This window comes from Chlorocebus sabaeus, chromosome 10 (assembly GCF_047675955.1).
Source record: "Chlorocebus sabaeus isolate Y175 chromosome 10, mChlSab1.0.hap1, whole genome shotgun sequence".
In the NCBI taxonomy this organism is placed as follows: domain Eukaryota; kingdom Metazoa; phylum Chordata; class Mammalia; order Primates; family Cercopithecidae; genus Chlorocebus; species Chlorocebus sabaeus.
In genome coordinates, this window is record NC_132913.1 from 23642051 (window position 1) to 23663857 (window position 21807).

The 21807-nt window shown below is 36.0% G+C and overlaps 1 protein-coding gene across 3 annotated transcripts in view; it reads left to right on the forward strand.

Annotated features, from left to right (window-relative positions):
- Positions 1-19401, forward strand: part of HNMT (histamine N-methyltransferase) — a 50352-nt gene extending 30951 nt beyond the window's left edge. For all 3 annotated transcript variants that reach the window (XM_007964864.3, XM_073019647.1, XM_038002156.2), the window contains 4 exons: positions 4221-4328; positions 5360-5490; positions 8150-8243; positions 16682-19401. In XM_007964864.3, the coding sequence (XP_007963055.2) occupies positions 4221-4328; positions 5360-5490; positions 8150-8243; positions 16682-17037 (689 nt within the window). In that variant the 3' untranslated portion in view covers positions 17038-19401. The remainder of the gene's footprint in view (positions 1-4220; positions 4329-5359; positions 5491-8149; positions 8244-16681) is intronic.
- Positions 19402-21807: the final 2406 nt, after the last annotated feature.

A 21807-nucleotide genomic window follows, 5' to 3' on the forward strand; every position in this document is an offset into this window, starting at 1 on the left:
TGAGAGACAAAAACCACATGATTATCTCAATAGATGCGGAAAAGGCCTTTGATAAAATTAAACATCTTTTCTTGTTAAAAACTCTCAATAAACTAGGTATTAATGGAACATATATCAAAATAATAAAAACTATTTATGACGAATTTACCCAACCAATATCATATTGACTGGGCAAAAGCTGGAAGCATTCCTGTTGAAAACTGGTACAAGACAAGGATGTCATCTCTCACCACTCCTATTCAACATAGTATTGGAAGTTGCCAGGGCAATCAGGCAATAGAAAGAAATAAAAGGTATTCTAATAGGAAGAGAAGAAGTCAAATCATCTCCGTTTGCAGACAACATGATTGTATATTTAGAAAACCCCATCATCTCGGCCTAAAAACTTCTGAAACTGATAAGCAGCTTCAGCAAAGTCTTAGGATACAAAATCAATGTGCAAAAATCACAAGCATTCCTTTACGCCAACAATAGACAAATACAGAGCCAAATCATGAATAAACTCTCAATCACAATTGCTACAAAGAGAATAAAATACCTAGGAATACAGCTAAAAGTGATGTGAAGAACCTCTTCAAGGAGAACTACAAAGCATTGTTCAAGGATGTAAGAGAGGATGCAATCGAATGGAAAAACATTCCATCCTCCTGGATAAGAAAAATCAATTTTATGAAAATGGCCATACTGCCCAAATTGATTTATAGATTCAATGCTATTCCCATCAAAATACCATTGACATTCTTCACAGAATTAGAAAAAGCTATTTTAAGTTTCATATCTAATCAAAGAAGATCACATATAGCCAGGACAATCCTAAGCAAAAGGAACAAAGCTGGAGGCATCATGCTACCTGACTTCAAACTATATTACAAGTCTACAGTAACCAAAACAGCATGGTACTGGTACCAAAACAGACATAGAGACCAATGAAACAGAACAGAGACCTCAGAAATAACACCACACATCTACAACCATCTGATCTTCAACAAACCTGACAAAAACAAGCAACAGGGAAAGGATCTCCTATCCAGTAAATGGTGCTGGGAAAACTGGCTAGCCATATGCAGAAAACTGAAACTGGACCCCTTCCTTACACCTTACACAAAAACTAACTCAAGATGGATTAAAGACTTAAATGTAAAACCCAAAACCATAAAAACCTAGAAGAAAACCTAGGCAATACCATTCAGGACATAGGCATGGACAAAGACTTCATGACAAAAATGCCAAAAGCAATTGCAACAAAAGCCAAAATTTACAAATGGGATATAATTAAACTAAAAAGCTTCTGCACAGCAAAAAAAAACTATCATCAGAGTGAACAGGCAACCTACAGAATGGGATAAAATTTCTGCACTCTACCCGTCTGACGGAGGTCTAATATCCAGAATTAACAAGGAACTTAAATGATTTTATAAGAAAAAAAAAACCACCCCATCAAAAAGGGGGCAAAGGATATTAACAGACGCTTCTCAAAAGAAGACATTTATGCAGCCAACAAACATATGAACAAGTTAGGACCAAAAAACAAAGCAGATGGACACTAAAACAACAGGTATAAAATGGAAATGTCCCTGACAAACAAGTATGGTCACCCTACTTATGAGGTCAGAAATAGATTTTATGTTCTAATTGACTCTTAAGGAAATAGTTGCATTATCGCCTCTTCTTAAACTTAATTTATTTTTGCTAGGAATCCAGCACACATGGGCTTACACTCTAGAGGGTGTTATGCAAACCAATGGTTTCCGTATGTCAGTTGGGATTCTAGCATTGTGTCCTCTATCAGTGCCCCAGGAAGAGGGACTGCCTGGCTGTGAACATGTTCCAGATTGTGCGAGATATATTTTGCCAACCAGGCCAACCTGAAATGTCTAGGTCCATCTTTGGAGGAGAGCGCATCAAGCCCTGAGGGAATATAATTGCATTTCAGTTATCTTTTTCAAAATGTGAAATTTGAGATCCTCAAATTTTTCATTTAAAATGTGTGGCTAAGTTAATATGAGGCAAGAATAGAAAATTTTGGTCTCTAGTCTTTTGGGAGCAAACTAGAATCTATTTCCCATTAGCCCATAGCTATTCTTATCAGGCTTTTGCCTTGGTTATCGTTTTTTCCCTTCAAAATGGTTGCTGAACAGAAGAATAAAAGGCTTTTCATGTCTTTTTAGTATTTGTTATCTTTCTACTTCTTATATGAAGTAGTTAGAAGAACAAACATTGTAGATTTAGACGAATGTGACTTAAACTTCAGGTATATGAATATCCCTTGAATGTCAATATAATCAAATCACCTAATCCAGTTGGGAATATTAATAATATCATGGAACTTGCTGTCAGGATTAATGAGATGTTCCAGGTAAAGAGCCTAGCACAGTGTTTGGCAATTAGTAGGTGCCCAATAATAAATGGCAGCCATAGTTATCAATGAAGAAATACATGATTTTAAGTAGGTAGGGCTGGCTGTGAAGAAAATGGTCACATAAGTGACTTCATACTCTATTTCAGCTTCCTTCCCACTCTCCCTCCTTCCCTCCACACACACCACGTATGCCATCTGCTATTGCCAGTACTTGGGACTCTCATATGCTCCTGGACCACTGTCTTTTCCTAGTCTAGCATCTTCTATTCCTGGTTTATCTTCCTCATCTCTTTCCTTCCAGAGCTCCCAGTCTTATGACCTCTGCTTTTGCTTCCTGCCATGTGCAACCTTGGAAAGGTTCTGTTAATGTCATTTATGCCAAATGTTAAAGACTAACATCATTTTCCTATGCTAATCTTGTCAGGAGGTATTTCCATTTTAATGAAGGTCAACATCATAACCTAATTGAATAAAAGTGCAAAACATAAGTTGGAGGTATCAGCAATAGGGAGAGAAGAGATATTTTCAAGAGATGGACTCAAGATAACAATAAAAATAATGAACAGCTAACATTTATTCAGTGCCAACTTTATTTTGCACTATGCATTACTTCATTTAACCCTCACAACTAATAAATTAGGTACTATTATTATTTTTATTTTTCTAATTAAAAAAAATGAAGCTTGGAGAGGTAAAGCAAATTGCCCAAAGTTGTATATACCGAGTAAGTGAAGAAGACAAGTTTAAAACTCAAATCCATCTGATTATTGTCATCTCTCTTACACTATCCCTTACAGGCTGAATTTTCACCAGGGCAGGTATCTACTGACTGACCCTTCTTATAATCATTCTGTAGAGCCTAGTGCAGTGCCTGAAACATGGTATAATATGAATAATATATGTGAATAATATAATTATTATATTATATTCATATAATAATATGAATAATATAAGTATGAATAAATATCTGCCTTGCTCATAGTCACCTCACCATACCTTTCTGGAATCACCTCTTGCTTGGAGGCCCTGCCTTGCTCCATATTCTAAGAAATCCAGACTGCTGGTAGTTCCAAATACACTCTTCTATTTTCTGTGTGTGTGTCTGTCATCTTGTCCCCTGTATCTGCAATCCCTCACTTCCCCACAGTTTCTGGGCTAACTCCCATTTACCCTGAGAGTGACAGAGTTCATGAGTGATCTTCCCCCATGAAGCACCATCACCCTGGCCTCATCTCTCATCCTCTCCCGACATGTTCTCTTCCCCTTTCCTACCTTGATTCAACTGAGCCAGGGCTATTTCTGTGTCTGCGTCACAGATAATAGTGTTTATGAGGGCAGATATCTGAAATATTTTTCTTCTTTGTTTTACCTGACTTATTTGTACCCTTTTTTAATCTGACTTTTTTTTCTTGTACTCTTCTGGCCTAGCCTACTCTACCAATTCTGAGGTGCATTTTTTTCATATTTTAATACCTCTGATATTGTTATGCTGTCCAGTTGATAAAATCTTAAAATTATAATTGACAGTGGCTTTTTTTCTAACTTGGTGAAACAAAAATAAGGGTTAATTTCCTTCTACAATCAACAGCATCTTTGATTTGATGAAATATAGTGATAGATGTTAAAGATCATATGAACGAATGAATGGCACTCACAGCCCTCCTTGAGTCACATTACTATGCCTACTTAGAACGTAACTGTTCAGCATCACGGGCCTCATGGCAGGGCAGCAGTTGAACATTATTCTTTATTTATGCTAGGCTTTCCTAGTAAAGGTAGGGCAAATAATAAATCAGCTAAAATTGTTTTTAATCATTTCTTGCTGGAATGATGTGACCTGTCCCATATGTTTATCTTCCAGGTGAAATTGATCTTCAAATTGTCTCCAAAGTTCAGGCTCAATACCCAGGAGTTTGTATCAACAATGAAGTTGTTGAGCCAAGTGCTGAACAAATTGCCAAATACAAAGGTACCTGTAACTCCTGGTCCTCTACCCCAGATCCTATCCCAAAAGGCTTAACTCAAATTGTTCCCTTGAATGATTAATAATATAGTTACTGTGGTATGCTTTTCATAAGCTTAGTGGGAGAAGAACTGAATTAGTTCTTGGCAGGCATGACTAAACATCTCAAAATGTGAACAGTGAATAATAAACTCCCTTTTCTATTGATGCTTAATCCATTCCCCAGTTGTCATCAATGATTACCTTTTGATGTTTATGCTTAGATAGAGATTCATTCATTGATCCAGAATTATTTAAACCAATCTTAAAGAGCTTATGTTTAGTGGGTTACAGTAAAAGTTCACAAACTTTTCCTGGCAAAGACCAAATAGTAAATATTTTAGACTCAGAAGGTCAGCCCAGTCTCTGTGACAACTAATCAACCTGCCATGTGCCACAAAGGCAGCCAAAAAAAGGTAAACTAATGAGCATGGCTGTGTTTGAATAAAACTTTATTTGTAAACACTAAAATTTGAATTTCATATCATTTTCACATATGAAATAGCATCCTTCTTTTGTTTTTTTAAATCATTCAAAAATATAATGACGTGAAACATGAATGGCAGTGACACAAAGTCAGGAAGTAGAACAATATAAGTTTTTAGCTTGCAATTCATACAAAAATAAGTAGCAGGCTAGATATAGTCCCTGGACAATGGTTTGCCTACTCCTGAATTATACAAACATATCATCTGTTTCCAATTCACTTTCCATTGATAAAATTCACCGGTTGATTCTTCATTAATACTAAGACAATATAACCTATGTCTGCCCAGGGTTCTTGTAATTATTTCTTACTGACTCTTTCTTTCACCTCTAATTTCGTTAAATACTAGAAAAAAAGCAGTATGAACTCTCTGGTCTCCCAGACATAAGAAAGAAAAATGTTCTTTCTATCTGTTTGTATATAACATTGATTGCATTAAAATTCTAAATGGAAATGGGTTCCACATTTGTAATTAAAATTGATGGTGTGTCACCTCTTCTCTGTATTTTAGAGCTTGTAGCCAAGACATCAAACCTTGAGAATGTAAAGTTTGCTTGGCATAACGAGACATCATCTGAATATCAAAGAAGAATGTTGGAGAAAAAGGAGGTTCAAAAGTGGGACTTTATTCATATGATTCAGGTAAGAATATGTATTATAAAAAGAAGACTTTTCAGATATATATATATATATAATGAATACCTACTATTCTAACTTTTAAAAGGAAAATGAAAATCTTGTGATTTCTAATTTTACAAGTGACCATGATCTGCCGAAATAAAGGATAAAGATGTTTATAATACTAAGATTCTCTTTAACATTCAAAAAACCAGTTTTCTCTAATCAAAATACCTCTACAGTTATCCATTGTTAAAAATGTTGGCTTAATTCTTATTTCTTTTTTTGAGATGGGAGTCTCGCTGTGTCACCCAGGCTGGAGTGTGGTGGGATGATCTATCTTAGCTCACTGTAGCCTTAACCTCCTGAGCTTAAGCAATCCTCTCACTCCAACTTCCTGGTTAATTGTAGACCACAGGTGTGCACCACCACACCCAACTAATTTTTTTATTTTTTGTAGAGCTGCGGCCATACTATGTTGCCCAGACTAGTCTTGAAATCCTAGGCTCAAGTGATCTTCCCACCTCAACCTCCAACAGTGTTGGAATTACAGGTGTGAGCCACTGCACCCAGTCTTTAATTTATTTTTATATCATTGAATATTTATATAGAGATTTGAGAATGATAACATCATAACATATTCTTTAGTGACTCTAAAGGTTTGGGTGGACCAATGTCCCAGAGTGTTTCTATAGTGGACATATCGTCGAAGGGGCAGATTAAATGATGCCTCAGTTCAATAAATTTGTACTTCTATCATCCAGATCCAACAAACTGACTCACACATGTTATAGAAAAGGAGTGACTATTGAGTAGATAACATGGGGCTGGATTTCCAGAGATAACTAATATTTCTGAATAGCATAAGGGATGTATGGGTTTTGGACGCTGATTACCATCGGGAAATGTACATATTTTGGCAATACCACTTGATTAACAACAAAACACTATTTTTCTTCCTGGTCTACAATGATAGTCACCCCAAAAGAATAAACTTACTACAAGTCAAAGGAAGAAATACTCCGATTTTGTCATATACAGGCAATTCTATGTCTCTGCTTCTTTAGCTGATGAAATCTTTTGCCTGTCAGGTAGTACTTATCACTGTCCAGGATGCCAAGATATTTCTCTACCAGATTTGCTTTTGTTCCCACTTCCTCACATAACTGTTTTATAACTCCCCTCTCTCCTTACTACTCCTGCAATCTCTCCCAGATCATTCGTTCTGAACTGATGACCTCACTTCACAATGTATAGAGAAAATAGAAACTACCAGATAGAAACTCATTTTTCACCTGCTAACTTTGCAAACATAACTGCATTTGTGCACCATCTCCTTCTTCCATCTTATTGCAAAAACCTCCTTTTATCAAAAAACACTCCCTCTGCTTAACCCTGGATCCCATTCTTTTCTCTGTTATAAATGTTGTGATTTCGGGAATCAACTTCTCTTTCCTATTTCTCTTAAAACTTCCATGTTTGTTCCTTCTTTCAAAATTACAGCAATTCTGTTTCCCTCTGCATCTCTATCCTGTTCTTCTCTCTCCATCTCTATCTACGCCCCATTTTTCTGTGCAGCATCTCTGCCTCTCTATTACTCACTATAGTCCTCATACTGTCATGATACTTTTACAACCTCACTGTTAATTCAGAAAATTTCACTGTCTTTGAGAAAAATTTAAGGGATCTTCTATGGGCCACCTCTGCATTTCTAGTCAGGTCATATTGCAGATTATTAGTCATCATATTGATTTGCTATATTTGGGTACCTGCCTATGGTCCCTGTGGTGGAAAATGTGGAGTGTGGCCCCTAAGGCACCATGAGCCATGCACAGGTCAGGTCCATTTTATTTCATTCATTCATATGAAAGAGCCATAGCTAAAGTACTTTTCTTTTGTGCAATGAATTCTCTAAGGACAAGCTATATGGAACATTGAATTCTTGTCCAACAAAGATGAAGATGAGATATAAGAAGTGTCCATGGGAGTGGGGTCCAAAGATGCAAGCCATGGGAAACAATTTCCCATTGTCAATACCTAAGTCCAAGCTCTGTGTTGGATGGAAAGGCCTGTATTTCACTAGAGATTGGTCCATAATTATTAAAAATGGGTGGCCTGACCCTTAAACTCCCTGTGGCCAAGCAGATAACCTCATGCTTTATTTAGTCCAACTTCCTACAGAATCTGTCATCATCAGAGCCTGTCACATTTTCTGTGATTTTAAAAAAGCATCTGTGAGCATATGGAGAAGCTAGTGCAAAGGGCTTAATTGTAAAGCAACGTTCCATGAAATGGGGTCTGTTTTTATGGTGCCGAAACCATTTTCTCCCAGAAGAACTGCAATTCACAAATTATAGAACAGGCATAGGATTCATGTCCCTATGTGGAATGGTGACTAAGTGTCTCCAGCTATAAATGTCTGTGCTATGGAAGCCAGAAAGAGTAAATTTAAAACCATTTGACTCTAGTCGAACAAATACCATACTTTTCCATTTCCCCAAATATTTTCTCACATTATTGTTCTATGTCTTCATGCAACGTCTTTTATTTTTAAATTTCTTAAGTGTTTTCTTCGATAAAAATTAACTCAACTAGAAAATCAAACTTTCTAGGAGTATCTAGCCCAAACAATAAAGACTTCAACATAAAGAAGCATCTCATTTCTCTTTTTCCTCATTTCTAGATGCTGTATTATGTAAAAGACATCCCAGCTACCCTGAAATTCTTCCATAGTCTCTTAGGTACCAATGCTAAGATTCTCATTATTGTTGTGTCAGGTAAGTTATTTTCATTCAGCCTAAATTTAAAAATAGCAATAGTACATGTATGCATGGATCCCTGTGTTTGAAAGAAGCTTATATATTTTGTCTTCATTATGAAATTCTTGACTTGGCCTCTAATCATCACCAACTAATTTTCACAGTATTAGGGAAGTCATTCACAACAGTTCTCAATTTAGAAGGTATAGTGAAATTAAACATTTGTTTACTTCTTTCTTTTGGTAAAATATGTCTTTCTCTTCTATATAAGAACCCTTTTCGTAAAGCTTAGAGTAAATTCAACTGACAAAAGATTTTAAATGAGACCAAAAATAGTAAACATTTATTTTACCTACTTTGTGCCATTTGAATGTTTCTTTTCCCTCTGTGATGTTTATTAATAAATAAAGGTTTAAATATTTCTGATATCATCAAATTTAATTAACTTGCATTCTTAGAGCCAGGATCAACACTGCTTGCTCTAGGTTTTTTCAAATCAAAAACATTTCATTTGTTGTGTTTTGTGTTGGTGTTTTATTTTCTAGGGAGGCATGTGAGTATGACCAGTTGCTGCCAGGGATCTAGTGTCACACAGAGAACACAAGTAAACATTTTTAGATAATGAAACATTGATATTGTTGAGGACAATATTTATTACTTCTTTCATTCAGTAATCTTTATGGATTATCCACCAGTACTTATGGGTTGATTTTAGTTACACAGCAGACTCTGTCTCCCTAGGGTTATACCAGACCCCATACTTGGACACTGTATGTCAAAAAATTGATTTGTTCTTAAATATGAAGAATTGCTTTAAAGATGGCAAACACGGTTGTAGCTTGTAATCCTGGGTTTGACCTTATGTGAAAGTTTGGCAATAGAGAGCTCCTGTATACAACCTCTCCCCCAAGGGAACATTTAGATACACTATTTTTATCTCTATTTCATTAAAAATACTCATTCATGTGGGAGAGGTCTTACTTCCCATTTAGAAGGGCTTATGGAAACTGTATTCATCCTACTAACCTCTCTCTGAGCTAATAAAGTGCTATGAACTGCATTTAGAATTGCAAAGTAAACTTAGTTATCAACATTGTAGGCAGCCGATTCTTGATGATATTCATCAATCATACAGAAAAAGTATTGTACACAGAAATAGCAATTCACTGAGAAGTCATATATTTTTTATCTTAGAATATGTTTCATCTCAATGGTAGGTCTAATCTCTTATTTATATTTGGTTTATTTCAACATATTTTCAGAAGATAAGTATCTGAGCACCCAGAAGTTAGCTTTCTATGAGTATATATTACCAATAAGACAAAGCCAGTCTGAAGTTTAGAAGGGAGCATGAATAATCCACATGTAACTGAGAAGTGACTAAGTGCCCTTATGGCTACAGTATTCTGCTGGCTGTATCATGAATGAATTAATTGATGATTATTGGCATCAAGAAGCTTGAAGACCATAATAAACTCAATGAAATGTGTTGTATGTTAATACATGGAGCAAGAATACTGAGGCACTTCTAACTATGTGAATTTGGTCTCTGCATCTCAGTTTATTCAAGGGCTATTTCTGGATAACCATATCTGTATTATATTACATCTTTTCATATATGTGGTTCATGAGTACCATCTGTAAATAAACATTCATCATTTAAAAAATCAAAAGAAAGGGAGTAAAGACTCAAAAATCAGTTAGCTTTTTTTGAAAAGTATTTTGAGTCAAAAATTATTTAATCAATGTATTCGATGATGGAAATGTTTTATTCACTTTCTCAATATGCAGTTAACAATTCTTCATTACTGCTTATAGCACAGGAGACAGCTGTTCCAAAGAGGAAAACATTGGTAATAGACACAAGAATGCAATGAATAACATTTGACAGATTATTAAAGAGATTTTGATGATCTCCTTCCTTACCATACGCACTTCTCAGAAGAGATTTACACAGCTATAGCCATCCATTTTTTCCTAAAAGAAAAACCACTTAGCAAAAGTAGAAGAAAGATTTAGATATTTTATTAGGGGTTTTCTGCTTCCCTTTCTTCTAAGGCTAAGAATGTCTTGGCTTTTTTTGCCTCTATTTGTCAGAATGCTAAGTAAATAAATTAATTAAATATAAGTTAATTTTTAAAAAACCCACTTTTCACATTAATGATTACTTTGCAGTGAAAAATAATTCTACCTGAAAAGAGAAATAGAATTGTGAACTATGTTGATCATTGTCATCAATTTAGTATAACTGGAATGTCCCCAGATTCTCCAGTCCTATGAGCATGTCATACTTAACTCTTAAACATCCAAAGTAAATGACGGAGCTCTCATTTCAAGTAACTTGGGTAATCCATCCCCTCATCACCATTCCTTTACTCCTGAGGATTCCTGGGCTCAGACTTAAATGTTCCTGGTGATTGCCATCCACTGCCTGCTCCAAGTTCAACTTTTGATTTCTTCTCTCCAAATCTTGCATGTGATGCAACTGCCCTTTCTCATCTTGTTTCACATTGCCCTAAACATGAACATAGTCCAACCTCCTTCCTTCTCCAAAACACCATCTTGCTTTTGACAGATGTTGAGACCTGTTGGGAAGAAAGAGGAACAAAGAACAGAATTCAGCATTAAGGCCCCATGGTGACTCTCTTTCTCACCTTTCTCTTGCTCAGTCTGGACTCCCTTCCATTGAACCTGCTCTCATAACTTCTCTCAGTCTTCCCTCATATCCTCTTAGTTCAGTGCTGAGATGCCAGCTCCTCACTTTCTATTGCAACCCTCTTTTTTAACTTTTATTTTAAGTTCGGGAGTACATCTGAAGGTTTGTCACATAGGTAAACGTGTCCAGTAGGGGGGGTTTGTTAAACAGATTATTTCATCACCCAGGTATTAAACCCACTACCCAATAGTAATCTTTTCTGCTCCTCTTCCTCCTCCCACCCTCCTTCCTCAAGTAGACCTCAATGTCTGTTGTTTCCTTCTTTGTGTTCATCAGTTCTCATCATTTAGCTCTCACTTATAATTGAGAACATGCAGTATTTGATTTTCTATTTCTGCATTAGTTTTCTAAGGCCAATAGTTTCTGGCTCCATCCATGTCCCCGGAAAAGATATGATCTCTCTTTTTTTTTTTTTTTTAATTACTGCATGGTGTTCCATAGTGTATATGTATCACATTTTCTTTAACCAGTCTGTCACTGATGGGTATTTAGGTTGATTCCATGTCTTTGCTATTGTGAATAATCTTGCAATGAACATTTATGTGCATGCGTCTTTATGATAGAATGATTAATATTCCTCTGGGTATATACCCAGTAATGGGATACTAAACTATACTATAGGGGGGTACAGTAACCAAACAGCATGGTACTGGTATCAAAACAGGCACATAGACCAATGGAACAGAATAGAGAAACCAGAAATAAGGCCACACACCTACGACCATCTGATCTTTGACAAAGCTGACAAAAACAAGCAATGGGGAAAAGACTTCCTATTCAATAAATGGTGCTGGGATAACTGGCTAGCCATATGCAGAAGATTGAGGCTGGACTCCTTCCTTATACTCTATACAAAAATCAACTCACTATGGCTTAAAGACTACCAAAAACTATAAAAACCCAGAAGACAACCTAGGCAATAGCATCCTGCACATAGGAACAGGCAAAGATTCCATGACAAAGACACCAAAAGCAATAAAAACATGGGCAAATGGCATCTAATTAAACTTAAGAGCTCTGTACAGCAAAAGAAACTATCAACAGAATAAACAGACAACCTACAGAAAGGGAGAAAATATTTGCAAACTATGCATTTGACAAAGGTCTAATATCCATCATCTATAATGAACTTAAATTTACAAGAGAAAAACAACCCCATTAAAACGTGGACAAAGGACATGAATAAACACTTCTCAAAAGAAGACAGAGATGTGGGCAACAAACATTTGAAAAAAAGCTCAGCATCACTGATCATTAGCAAAATGAAAATCAAAACCACAATGCAATACCATCTCATACCAGTCAGAATGACTATGTATTAAAAAGACAAAAAATAACAGATGCTGATGAAGTTGTGGAGTAAAAGGAACACTTATACATTGTTGGTGAGAGTGTAAAGTGGTTCAACCACTGTGGAAAGCAGTATGGCAATTTCTCAGAGAGTTAAAAGAAGAACTACCAGTTGACCCAGCAACCCTCTTATAGGGTAGTTTAATTCCCTTTTATTCTATTTCTGTCACCTAGATAAACCTGTGCATACATGAACTTGTCTTAATAACAACACATTTCCCTGAGATAAAATATTTTGCTCCCCTCCCTGAGATGAGCCTCATCTCATTCATAAAGCATCAGAAGAAGAGTTCAGTTCATGTCTATCTCCCTCAGATAAGGTATATGATGAAGGTGACTGTAGTTTCCTATTTTTTAAAAATAGCAATAGTTGCTTTGTTATATTAACATATCCAATACAAATATATTGGTTAGTTTTTGGAAAAATAGATAAAATCTAGTTTCCAACATTGGGAACAAATTTGATCTCAAGAAATTTCTAATCAGACATTTTCATATCCATGTCAGTGAACAAAATAATTCTTTAAACCCCATTTTTCATTTACTCAACAGATTGAAACATTTCCTAAAGTTGAATATTGACCTAGAACTTGGAATATCTATGCCACATTGGTTTACACTAGGTTCTGTTTTTATCAAGATTCTTTGGGTCACTTTCTCAATGGAATTTGCCTCATAATTACCTAAAAGGGAAGATGCTTCTGTGTATGTTCATTTGTGGCAGGATAATATTGTCATCCATAGCTGCTCTGCAATGCACAAAACTGAGTACTCATGGTATACAGGGAGGCATATAGGGAGATTCATCTCTGTTCCTAGATCTTTGTAAAGACTTTGGCACAGAGACAATACTCAGTAAACATGTTTTAATTGAACTGACTAATTGTTTATTATTTCTGCCCTATGATATCAGAACTACAATAAGCTCTGAACATACATCCAAGGAAAAAGAGTATATTTCAACTAAAACTGACTTGATAAAATCAGAGAACACAGGAATTTCTGGATATTTGCAGATGGAGTTTATTAAATAGGAATAAAAGACTCAATAAAACACACACACACACACACACACACACACACACACACACACACTGCAAATGGAAGCAGCCAGACAAAAGCAATGAAGAACAACTAAAACTAATTAGGGAAAGAAAAATAAATTGAAATCAGAATTAAATGACAACATTTACTGGTCAGTTTATTGAAATTTGTGTTGCTTGATGGAAATCAACCTTTCCTCTGTGTTTCTAAATATCTATTACAGAATTACCCCAACTCAAGAGATAGTCATTTAGTGATAACTAGTAGAAGTTCCTGATAATGGAGATGAAAGAAATTTGATCTGGGGATAAAAAAGAGGAGACATAAGAACAAGGGAGTTGGATTTCTCAAAAAAATGTGGAGTATCCCACACTAAAATTGTATCAAAGAAATGTTTTTTCTGCAAATGTTATAGCCAAACATCAATTGGGAGGGTTGCTATTTAAAAGGCAGCCTGTCTGGTTAAGGGAGATGAGCCAGAAGGAGATCTCCTTCTGAAGAAGAAGATTCAGAGACTGAAGCTTTCTGTCTGTCCTCTCCTTACCTAAGTAAGGAAGGAGGCAAATCATTGTGTGCTATTTTTAATGCAGTGAAAAAAAAAATCTGGTTTACATCATGTTGAAAACAAAAGTAACACCATATGTTGTGCCCACCGAGAGCCATTATGATAATACATCAGTCGGGAAGTGCATAATTGCTCAGCTCAGAAATGGCACCAAGTCACATCACTGACACCAGCACATTTTCTGCAATTAGTGTTTGGTTCTTTTTTCTCTGCCAGGTTAAAAATAATAATAATGATGATAACAGAGCCTCTCTTCAGCCACCGAAATGCTGATTTTCTTGTAATGTCTTGTTTGCTGGCAAACTCTTATTTAGGAAGACAATTCATTGTCTTTGGAATAAAATATTTTGTAATAAATACTCACAACCCTCATTTATTTTCATTGAATGGAAGTTTTATTCTTTCTACTTCATTCCAATTCCACCTTCTCCTAGAGCATATCCTATAGTTACCTCTCCCTCTTCTGAAATATAAGTAGAACATCAATTATCCTAGGCTATTTATTATTTAGCCTATTATTTGTCTTGGTTCATCTCTTGGGTTGAATTAAATCTGGGAATTTTAGCTTAATCCATGCATGAGATTCAAGGGTCTTTGAGCATTCTATAATCATATGCAGAACTGTGTGGGTATGTATTGTTTGTGTATTTTTCTGGAGAGTCAGTTACTCTCACTAAATCATAAAGAGGACTTGGGAACCAAAAGTAGCTCAAGACATTTAATCCTAGAAGCACAAAGAAGGTGTAAGTTGTCTCTTATACTGCTTTTCCCAAATCCAGGTTAACACTTCAGTAATGTTAACTAATGTGTCATGGTTCTAAGGGCCTTTACTTTATTAGCTCAGTGAATCCTTGTAGCAGTCTATGAATGGATTATATTATCACCCCTGTTTTACAGATGATAAAACTGAGACAGGTTCATAAAGTTGGTAAGAGGGAAAGCCAGGCTTCATACTCAGGCAATTGGGTTTTAGAGACCATGCTCTTTATTACTGCCTGTACTGACTGTGTATGTAATATGCATGTATTAGAAGGCTCATAAATAGAAACTCATTATTATTGTAGATTTCTGAATAGCAGGTTTGCTTTTTTAATCTCAAGATTACAATCAGTGGAAATGCACTAGCAGACTACTTCATGTATTTTATAAGCACTTATTACACATCTTTCATCTGCTTACCATTGTGCAATAATTCACTTAAATTATCTCATGTAATGCTTGTAGTTGCATCCAAGGTAAGTAAGATAATCCACATTTTACAGATGAGGAAATTTAAGTTCTGAGAGGCTCATCTCACAAGCCTCATCTCGTTCATAAAGCATCAGAAGAAGAGTTCATTTCATGTCTGTCTCCCTCAGATAAGGTATTCCTTAGCTTCTCTGCAGGGTTAGAATTTCAGTTAAATACTAGAAACATTACTAAAGGGTCTTCTGAACTTGGGGACAAGATTTATAGAAATCCACCTAGTTATTGTCAGTCCAAGGCAGCATCTTTTTTAATATAGAGACGAGAGTAAAAAATCATTTATTTGAGAAAATCATCATTACTGTGCTCTTTTTTTCCATTTTAATTTTTACTGTTAAAGATTCTTGTCTGAATTCCAGACTAATAACTACCTTTCTCATGTCACCACCTGAATGTCCGCTAGGTATCTCAAATCTATATTCCTGAAACCAGAGGCCTGATGATACAAAACTGATCGTCCCTCATTCTTCTCCTCTCCAATAATGGCAATTCTGTCTTCTCAGGCTCCTATGCAAAAATCACTGGGGTCATCACTGATTCTTCCCATTTACCCATATCCTACTTCCAAACTGTTGGCAAGCCTTGTTGGATCTAGGAGTATAATACATAAAAACTCCCACCACTTCTCTTCACCTCCCAGCTCGCTGGTCTATGGGACCTGCCCCCACCTATCCCCAGGTGATTATAGTAGCCTTCTCACTGTTCTCCCCACCTCTGCCCTTATGCTCCAGTACTCTCTTCTCATCTGTGTGGCCAGGGTGACCTTATTAAATGTATATTGAATCATCCTAATGTGCTGTTCCATACAGAAACCATGTTTTGGTAATGAAGTTGAAACTGAAATTAATTTAAATGAATGCAACTTAAAATTCAGGTCTTCAGTCATACTTGAAACTCAAGTCCTAAGCCACCTTTCAAATGCTCCATAGCAACAAGTGGTGAGTGACAATCCTGCTGGACAATGCAGATATAGAATGTGTCCATTGGTTCAGAAGTTCTATCAGACAGCATTATGGTGGTTTCCCATTGGGCCCCAAGTGATCTGGCTCCTTCATCAACTCCCCACCCCTAATCTCTTCAACCTCATCTCCTTCCCCTCTGCCCTCACTCATTCAGCTCCAATTTCACTGGCTTCCCAGCTAGTTCTTTAACGGACCAAGTATCATCCTGCTTCAGGTCCTTTGCAGCTGCTCATCTGTCTCCTGGAGTCATCTTCCCCCTGATATCTTCATGGCTTGCTGTCAGGTCTCTGCTCAAATGTCAGGTTATTAGAGAGACTCTGTGACCACCCTAGTTAAAACAGCAACCCATCAAAGTCTTTAACCCTCTTAGCACTTACTCAGATTACTTTTTCATTTAGCATTTATCACCATATATTTACTTATTTTTCTCTCTCCTCCTGTACTCCTTGAAATATGAGCTGCACAAAGGACAAGATTATTATTTTGTTCTATTCTAAGCATCTAGTGTACTTTCTGGCAGACTGCAAATGAAAGGGAGAATAAATGAAAGCATGAATTGTGTTTTATTGCACAGGAAGCAGTGGCTGGGACAAGCTGTGGAAAAAGTACGGATCACGCTTACCCCAGGATGACCTGTGCCTATATGTCACGTCAGATGACCTCACTCAGATGTTGGACAGCCTAGGGCTTAAGTATGAGTGCTACGACCTTTTGTCCACGTTGGACATATCTGATTGCTTTACTGATGGTAATGAAACTGCAGACCTGCTTTGGGATTTTTTGACTGAAACCTGCAACTTTAATGCCACAGCACCACCTGATCTCAAAGCAGAGCTTGTGAAAGATCTACAAGAGCCTGAATTTAGTACTAAGAAAGAGGGGAAGGTTCTTTTTAATAATAATCTGAGTTTCATAGTGATTGGGGCATAATTATGAATCACAAAAGTATATTCAAAAATTATATTTTGAACAACTCTGATTGCTCATTTATTTCCATATTAAAATTACAAACACATACATTAATGTAGATAAAGCACTGTTTGGATATGAGAAGTAGTGAATTCCAAGACATTTATTGGACTTCCATTTGGAATCATATGGGATACTGCTAGTCTTATCCTGTCCCTCCTCCGGGAAGAGAGACCACATGCAGGCTCAACATAACATAAGCTAGAAAAATTAGATGACTGAATTTCTATGGCATATTGATAATAAAATTCATTCCATTTGCTGATTGTCTGAAATTTTCTAGAATAATAATAAAATATATACTATAGATTCTTTATTAGTGAAGTATGCACTTATCAATACTTTGAACACAAAGCCTGTGTTACTGATTTGGCCATTTTGTGAAGAAATATTTCTCTTTGTACATTCTTCTATTGTACTTTTTATCTCACTTTTATTAATTTTTAAGAGTAAGCACCTTTAGAATATTAAAAATTAATTCTTTATCATGTGTTGTCATTTCTTCCCATTGTGTTTCTCTTGTAATTTTATCTGTGAATTAATAGCTTTTTGTTTGTATTTTTGATATACTGGAGTTTTCCATTATATTCAGCCAAATTTTTTAAAGTCTGGGCTTTGACACATTTTAAAAGAGCTTCTAAAACCAAGGTTTTAGAATACTAACATTTTATCAAAATATTATAGTTTTGTTTTTTTCAAAAAATGAAATCTTTAATATGTTTGAAATTTAGGTAAGTATAACAGTGAGAACAAACTGTTTCCCCTCAAAATAATAGCCAGATGTATAAACAAAATTTATTGAAGAACAAAAAAACACAAAACTAAAACCTGTTCTAGCTTAAAATGCACCTTTTACCAGATTTCTAGGAATTGCATAAATGCAAGATTCTAGAAAACCTTCAATGCATTTTGATACTTTATAGTTTCTTATGTCACTCTTAAGACCTCCTGTAAGACCAAGAGTCATTTGGACTGTAGGATTTCAGGGGGAGTTTGAAAACATATTTGATGTTTCTTATTTTTAATAATAACCCTCTATCATTTTTTACATAAACAGTACATATCTTTAGATAAGTAAATAGCTAATTTAATAATTAATAAATAAATAGTTTAAGTATGCAAATAATTAGTACTCCCTGTCAGAAACAAAACAAAAGTAAGGTTTTACTAAACAGCTCATGAACCCTCATTCTGCCAATGAGGAAGCCTTCAACCCGGTGTGATACTCACTCTTTCATGTAATAGGACTTCCATGTAATGCTGATGTATAATCACTCTAAAAACTTAAACGACCTCTCTCAATCACCTAGTTTATCCCCAGGGAATATACTGGCATAGAGAGCCTATTTACACTAATAAGCTACCAAGCTTTGTTGTTCATAATAATTAAGATGGACTTGCATTGCTCTCTCTTTTTTTTGGACAACTTCATCAATGATTTTTGAATTATACGTTCCAACAAATGAAACAACAGTTCTCCAATCAGATTCCTGAGTATGAACACTGAATCATTAATCGTACTGATATGTGCTACTGACAAAGGAAATCTGTGAGGCACATATGATTGATGGGTATGAGGCCATGAAGACCTGGAAGAGCTTCACCAGAAATATGGAAATCAAGACTTTACAGAGTCTTTTGTATAAAGCACATGTGCAAAAACAAACAAAAATAGAACTAACAATCCTATTGAAAGATGCAAAACAATTGCAGTCCATAGATTGGTGTTTGTAAATATGGCCTTTTTCTCGTCCTTGTTAAACCTTTAATATACAAGGATAAATACATTCTCACCTGCTTAATTTTAATGCAGTTGAAACACACAGCTTTTTTAAAGACAGAAATTCCCGTGAAAACCTACTAGTTAGCAATGGGAAGCTATATAATTTCAAGGGATAAACCTATCCCTGATTTCTTCTTGCATTGTATGATATTACCAAAATTTGGGGCAGTCACATACTGACTTTTCAGGTTTGTTCTTGTGTTTCAGAAAAAAGTGCTCAGGGTGAATTTGGAATGTTGTTTTATGTATCATGGATCTCTCAGTGTTTAACATGGTGCCTTGCGTATGGTAAATGCTAAGAAAGGGGCATCAATGAATTATTTCCTTCTCAAACATTTATTTTGTACCTTGTGTGTTCATATTATTATTATAAACAGAGCTCAAGAAAGCCAACAAAGTTACATGTTGCCATTAGTATGAGTGTAAACCTTAACTTATTTAGGACTCTTTCAGACACTTTTTTTGCACGTATTGTTAGGGCATATTGCCAAAACCCAAAGTGAAAGCATGATATGGAGCACAGCATTTTAGGGCTTGATATTTGCTTATTATAAAAATTGGTGACTTTCTTAATTAAAAACCCTGCCATTCTGGGCCATAAAAATTAAGTAATTTCTAATGCACATCCATAAAAAAAGATGCAACGGCCATAGAGAATACTAGATCTTAAGTCTTTGGAACTGCACAGACCCAAATGTATATTTAATGTATTTTAAATGTTAGTTTAATGAGAATAGCTTGCACATAATACTTTATTATTGAAATCATATTTGTATGTGTCACCTCATCAGAATGTTACTTCTAAGAAAATGTGAACTTCTTGCGAAATCCCACAGTGGAGTGAGTGGATTAAAATAACCTTGTTAAATAAAGCTGAAAAGCCGGACTTAACTGGGTACAAATTCTGGTTGTATTAATTACTCACCAAGTGACATCAGACACTTTATTTTCTCTCTATTCTCATATTTCTTCATCTGCAAAATGAAGTGAATCATAGTATCTACCTCAGAAGATGGTTATGAGAAGCCCAGGAGTTAAGCTTCATAAATATGCACATAAAGTGTTACACTCATCAGGAATACTAAAAAATATTAACCACTGCTGTTATTAGTTACTCATGGAAACTCAATACAAAATGCAGAGTAAATAAAAAGGTTAAGGAAAATTACAACTAAGGCCAGAGAGCTAGTACTTGTAGGATCTGGCCTAGTTTCTGACCTTGAGATTCTTAGCCACAGGAAGATGGCCTCTGTGTCTTTCAGAGCTAAGCTGGTCGTCCGAGAAACTGAACGTGCCTTCAGGATTGCACCATCCAAGCCCCAACTTAAGGGATCTGCCCCCCTTAGCTATCCATGCTCTAAGTGCCTGTGCTCAGTACCATGTGAAATGGCCCCATCTCAACCATGCCTAATGAGACTATCCAGCTGGCACATGGATAGAAACCTATAAGCAGAAAGTGATGAAACTGTCTTTCTGAAAATTATGAAATGCATCCATTAAAAATTCTCTTAAAAATTTGAAACTACAAATCTGGGGCAATGAGATATTCATTCATTCACTTATTCATGATATATACAGTTAATCAGTATCTATTGAGTTCCTCTTAGGTGTGAGGGAGTTTTCGAAGCAAAGGATATATCACAGCAAAACAACAACAACAACAACAATGAAGTTCCAGACCTCACCTGATTTCTAGTGGGTGAAATAGACCAAAAATAAATATATGCCAGAGAATGATAGGTGGTATTAAGAAAATAAAAGTAAATAAGGGGAAAGGAGTACCAGATGGTGTAATATTAAGTGGAGTGATCAGGGAAGCTATCTTTAAACAAATGAGATTTGAACAGAGATTGAAATGCATTGAAGGAGCAAACCATGCATAGAGTTGGGAGAAGAGCATTTGAAGAAGTGTGAATACAAAGGCCCTGATGTGGAAATGAGCTTGACATATCTAAAGGACAATAAGGAGGTGAGTTGGCTTTCTATACTAGCTGAGCTGAAGGGTCCTAAGATAGATTCAAGTCTAGAGTCGCCACTGTGGGCCACATGTGGGAGGACCTCATTGGGTTGCCATGGTTTGAAGGTGAGGCATGGAACCAACTTGCAGAGAGAATGAGAGATGCCAGGAGTGTAAGACCACATGGGCTTGGAATGGGAGATGAGCTTTGGCTGTCTCAGGGAAGGGTCCTTGCAATTTCTATTCCCGTCTGTGTCTAACCTGAAAACAAATACCATTTTACTCCAGGTGTCCTTGTGGATGTCTGCTTCTTGCCTCCCAAATGTCTTAGGTAGAGCAAAATAGAAGATCTTATTTGGTTCTTACCTCATGAATTAGAAAGATTATTTATTATTATCCTATTTCATAGGTGAGGAAACTGAGATACTAATACATTGAACAATTTAACCCAACTCCCAAAGCAAGTTGATAACAGGAAATTAGTCAAACCCTATATCTACCGACTCACACTGTATGTCTACATATTGGACAAGTTAAATATGTGATAATCATTCATCTTAGACGCAGAGTATGACTTCATAGAACTAAATTACCATTGCCCCCAAATATCCACTTGCACATTGAAGGGGATCTGATCATAAAAGGGAAAAAGAAGCAATCAGAGGATCAGAGTACTATGAAAAAAAATCACCTCCTTGAATAACGAGATAGGACTCTTTCTAAATACTACACTTCACTAACAAGTTCATTTTAAGCTTGTCATAAATATCTGATTTTTCCATCCCATTGCCTTGACTTTTGCCTGTATTTCTCTGCCTCACCTCCTACCAGGTTCCAGACATCACCAATTTCATGTTTTAATTATCTGTCATCCATACCCTAGCTCCCCTATGATTCATAAACTGTGCAATATACATCCATAGTACGTGATCAACTAATGCAGGATAGTTAAAGCTAAGGATCCTGTAATCCATTTCTCAATGTGATATAC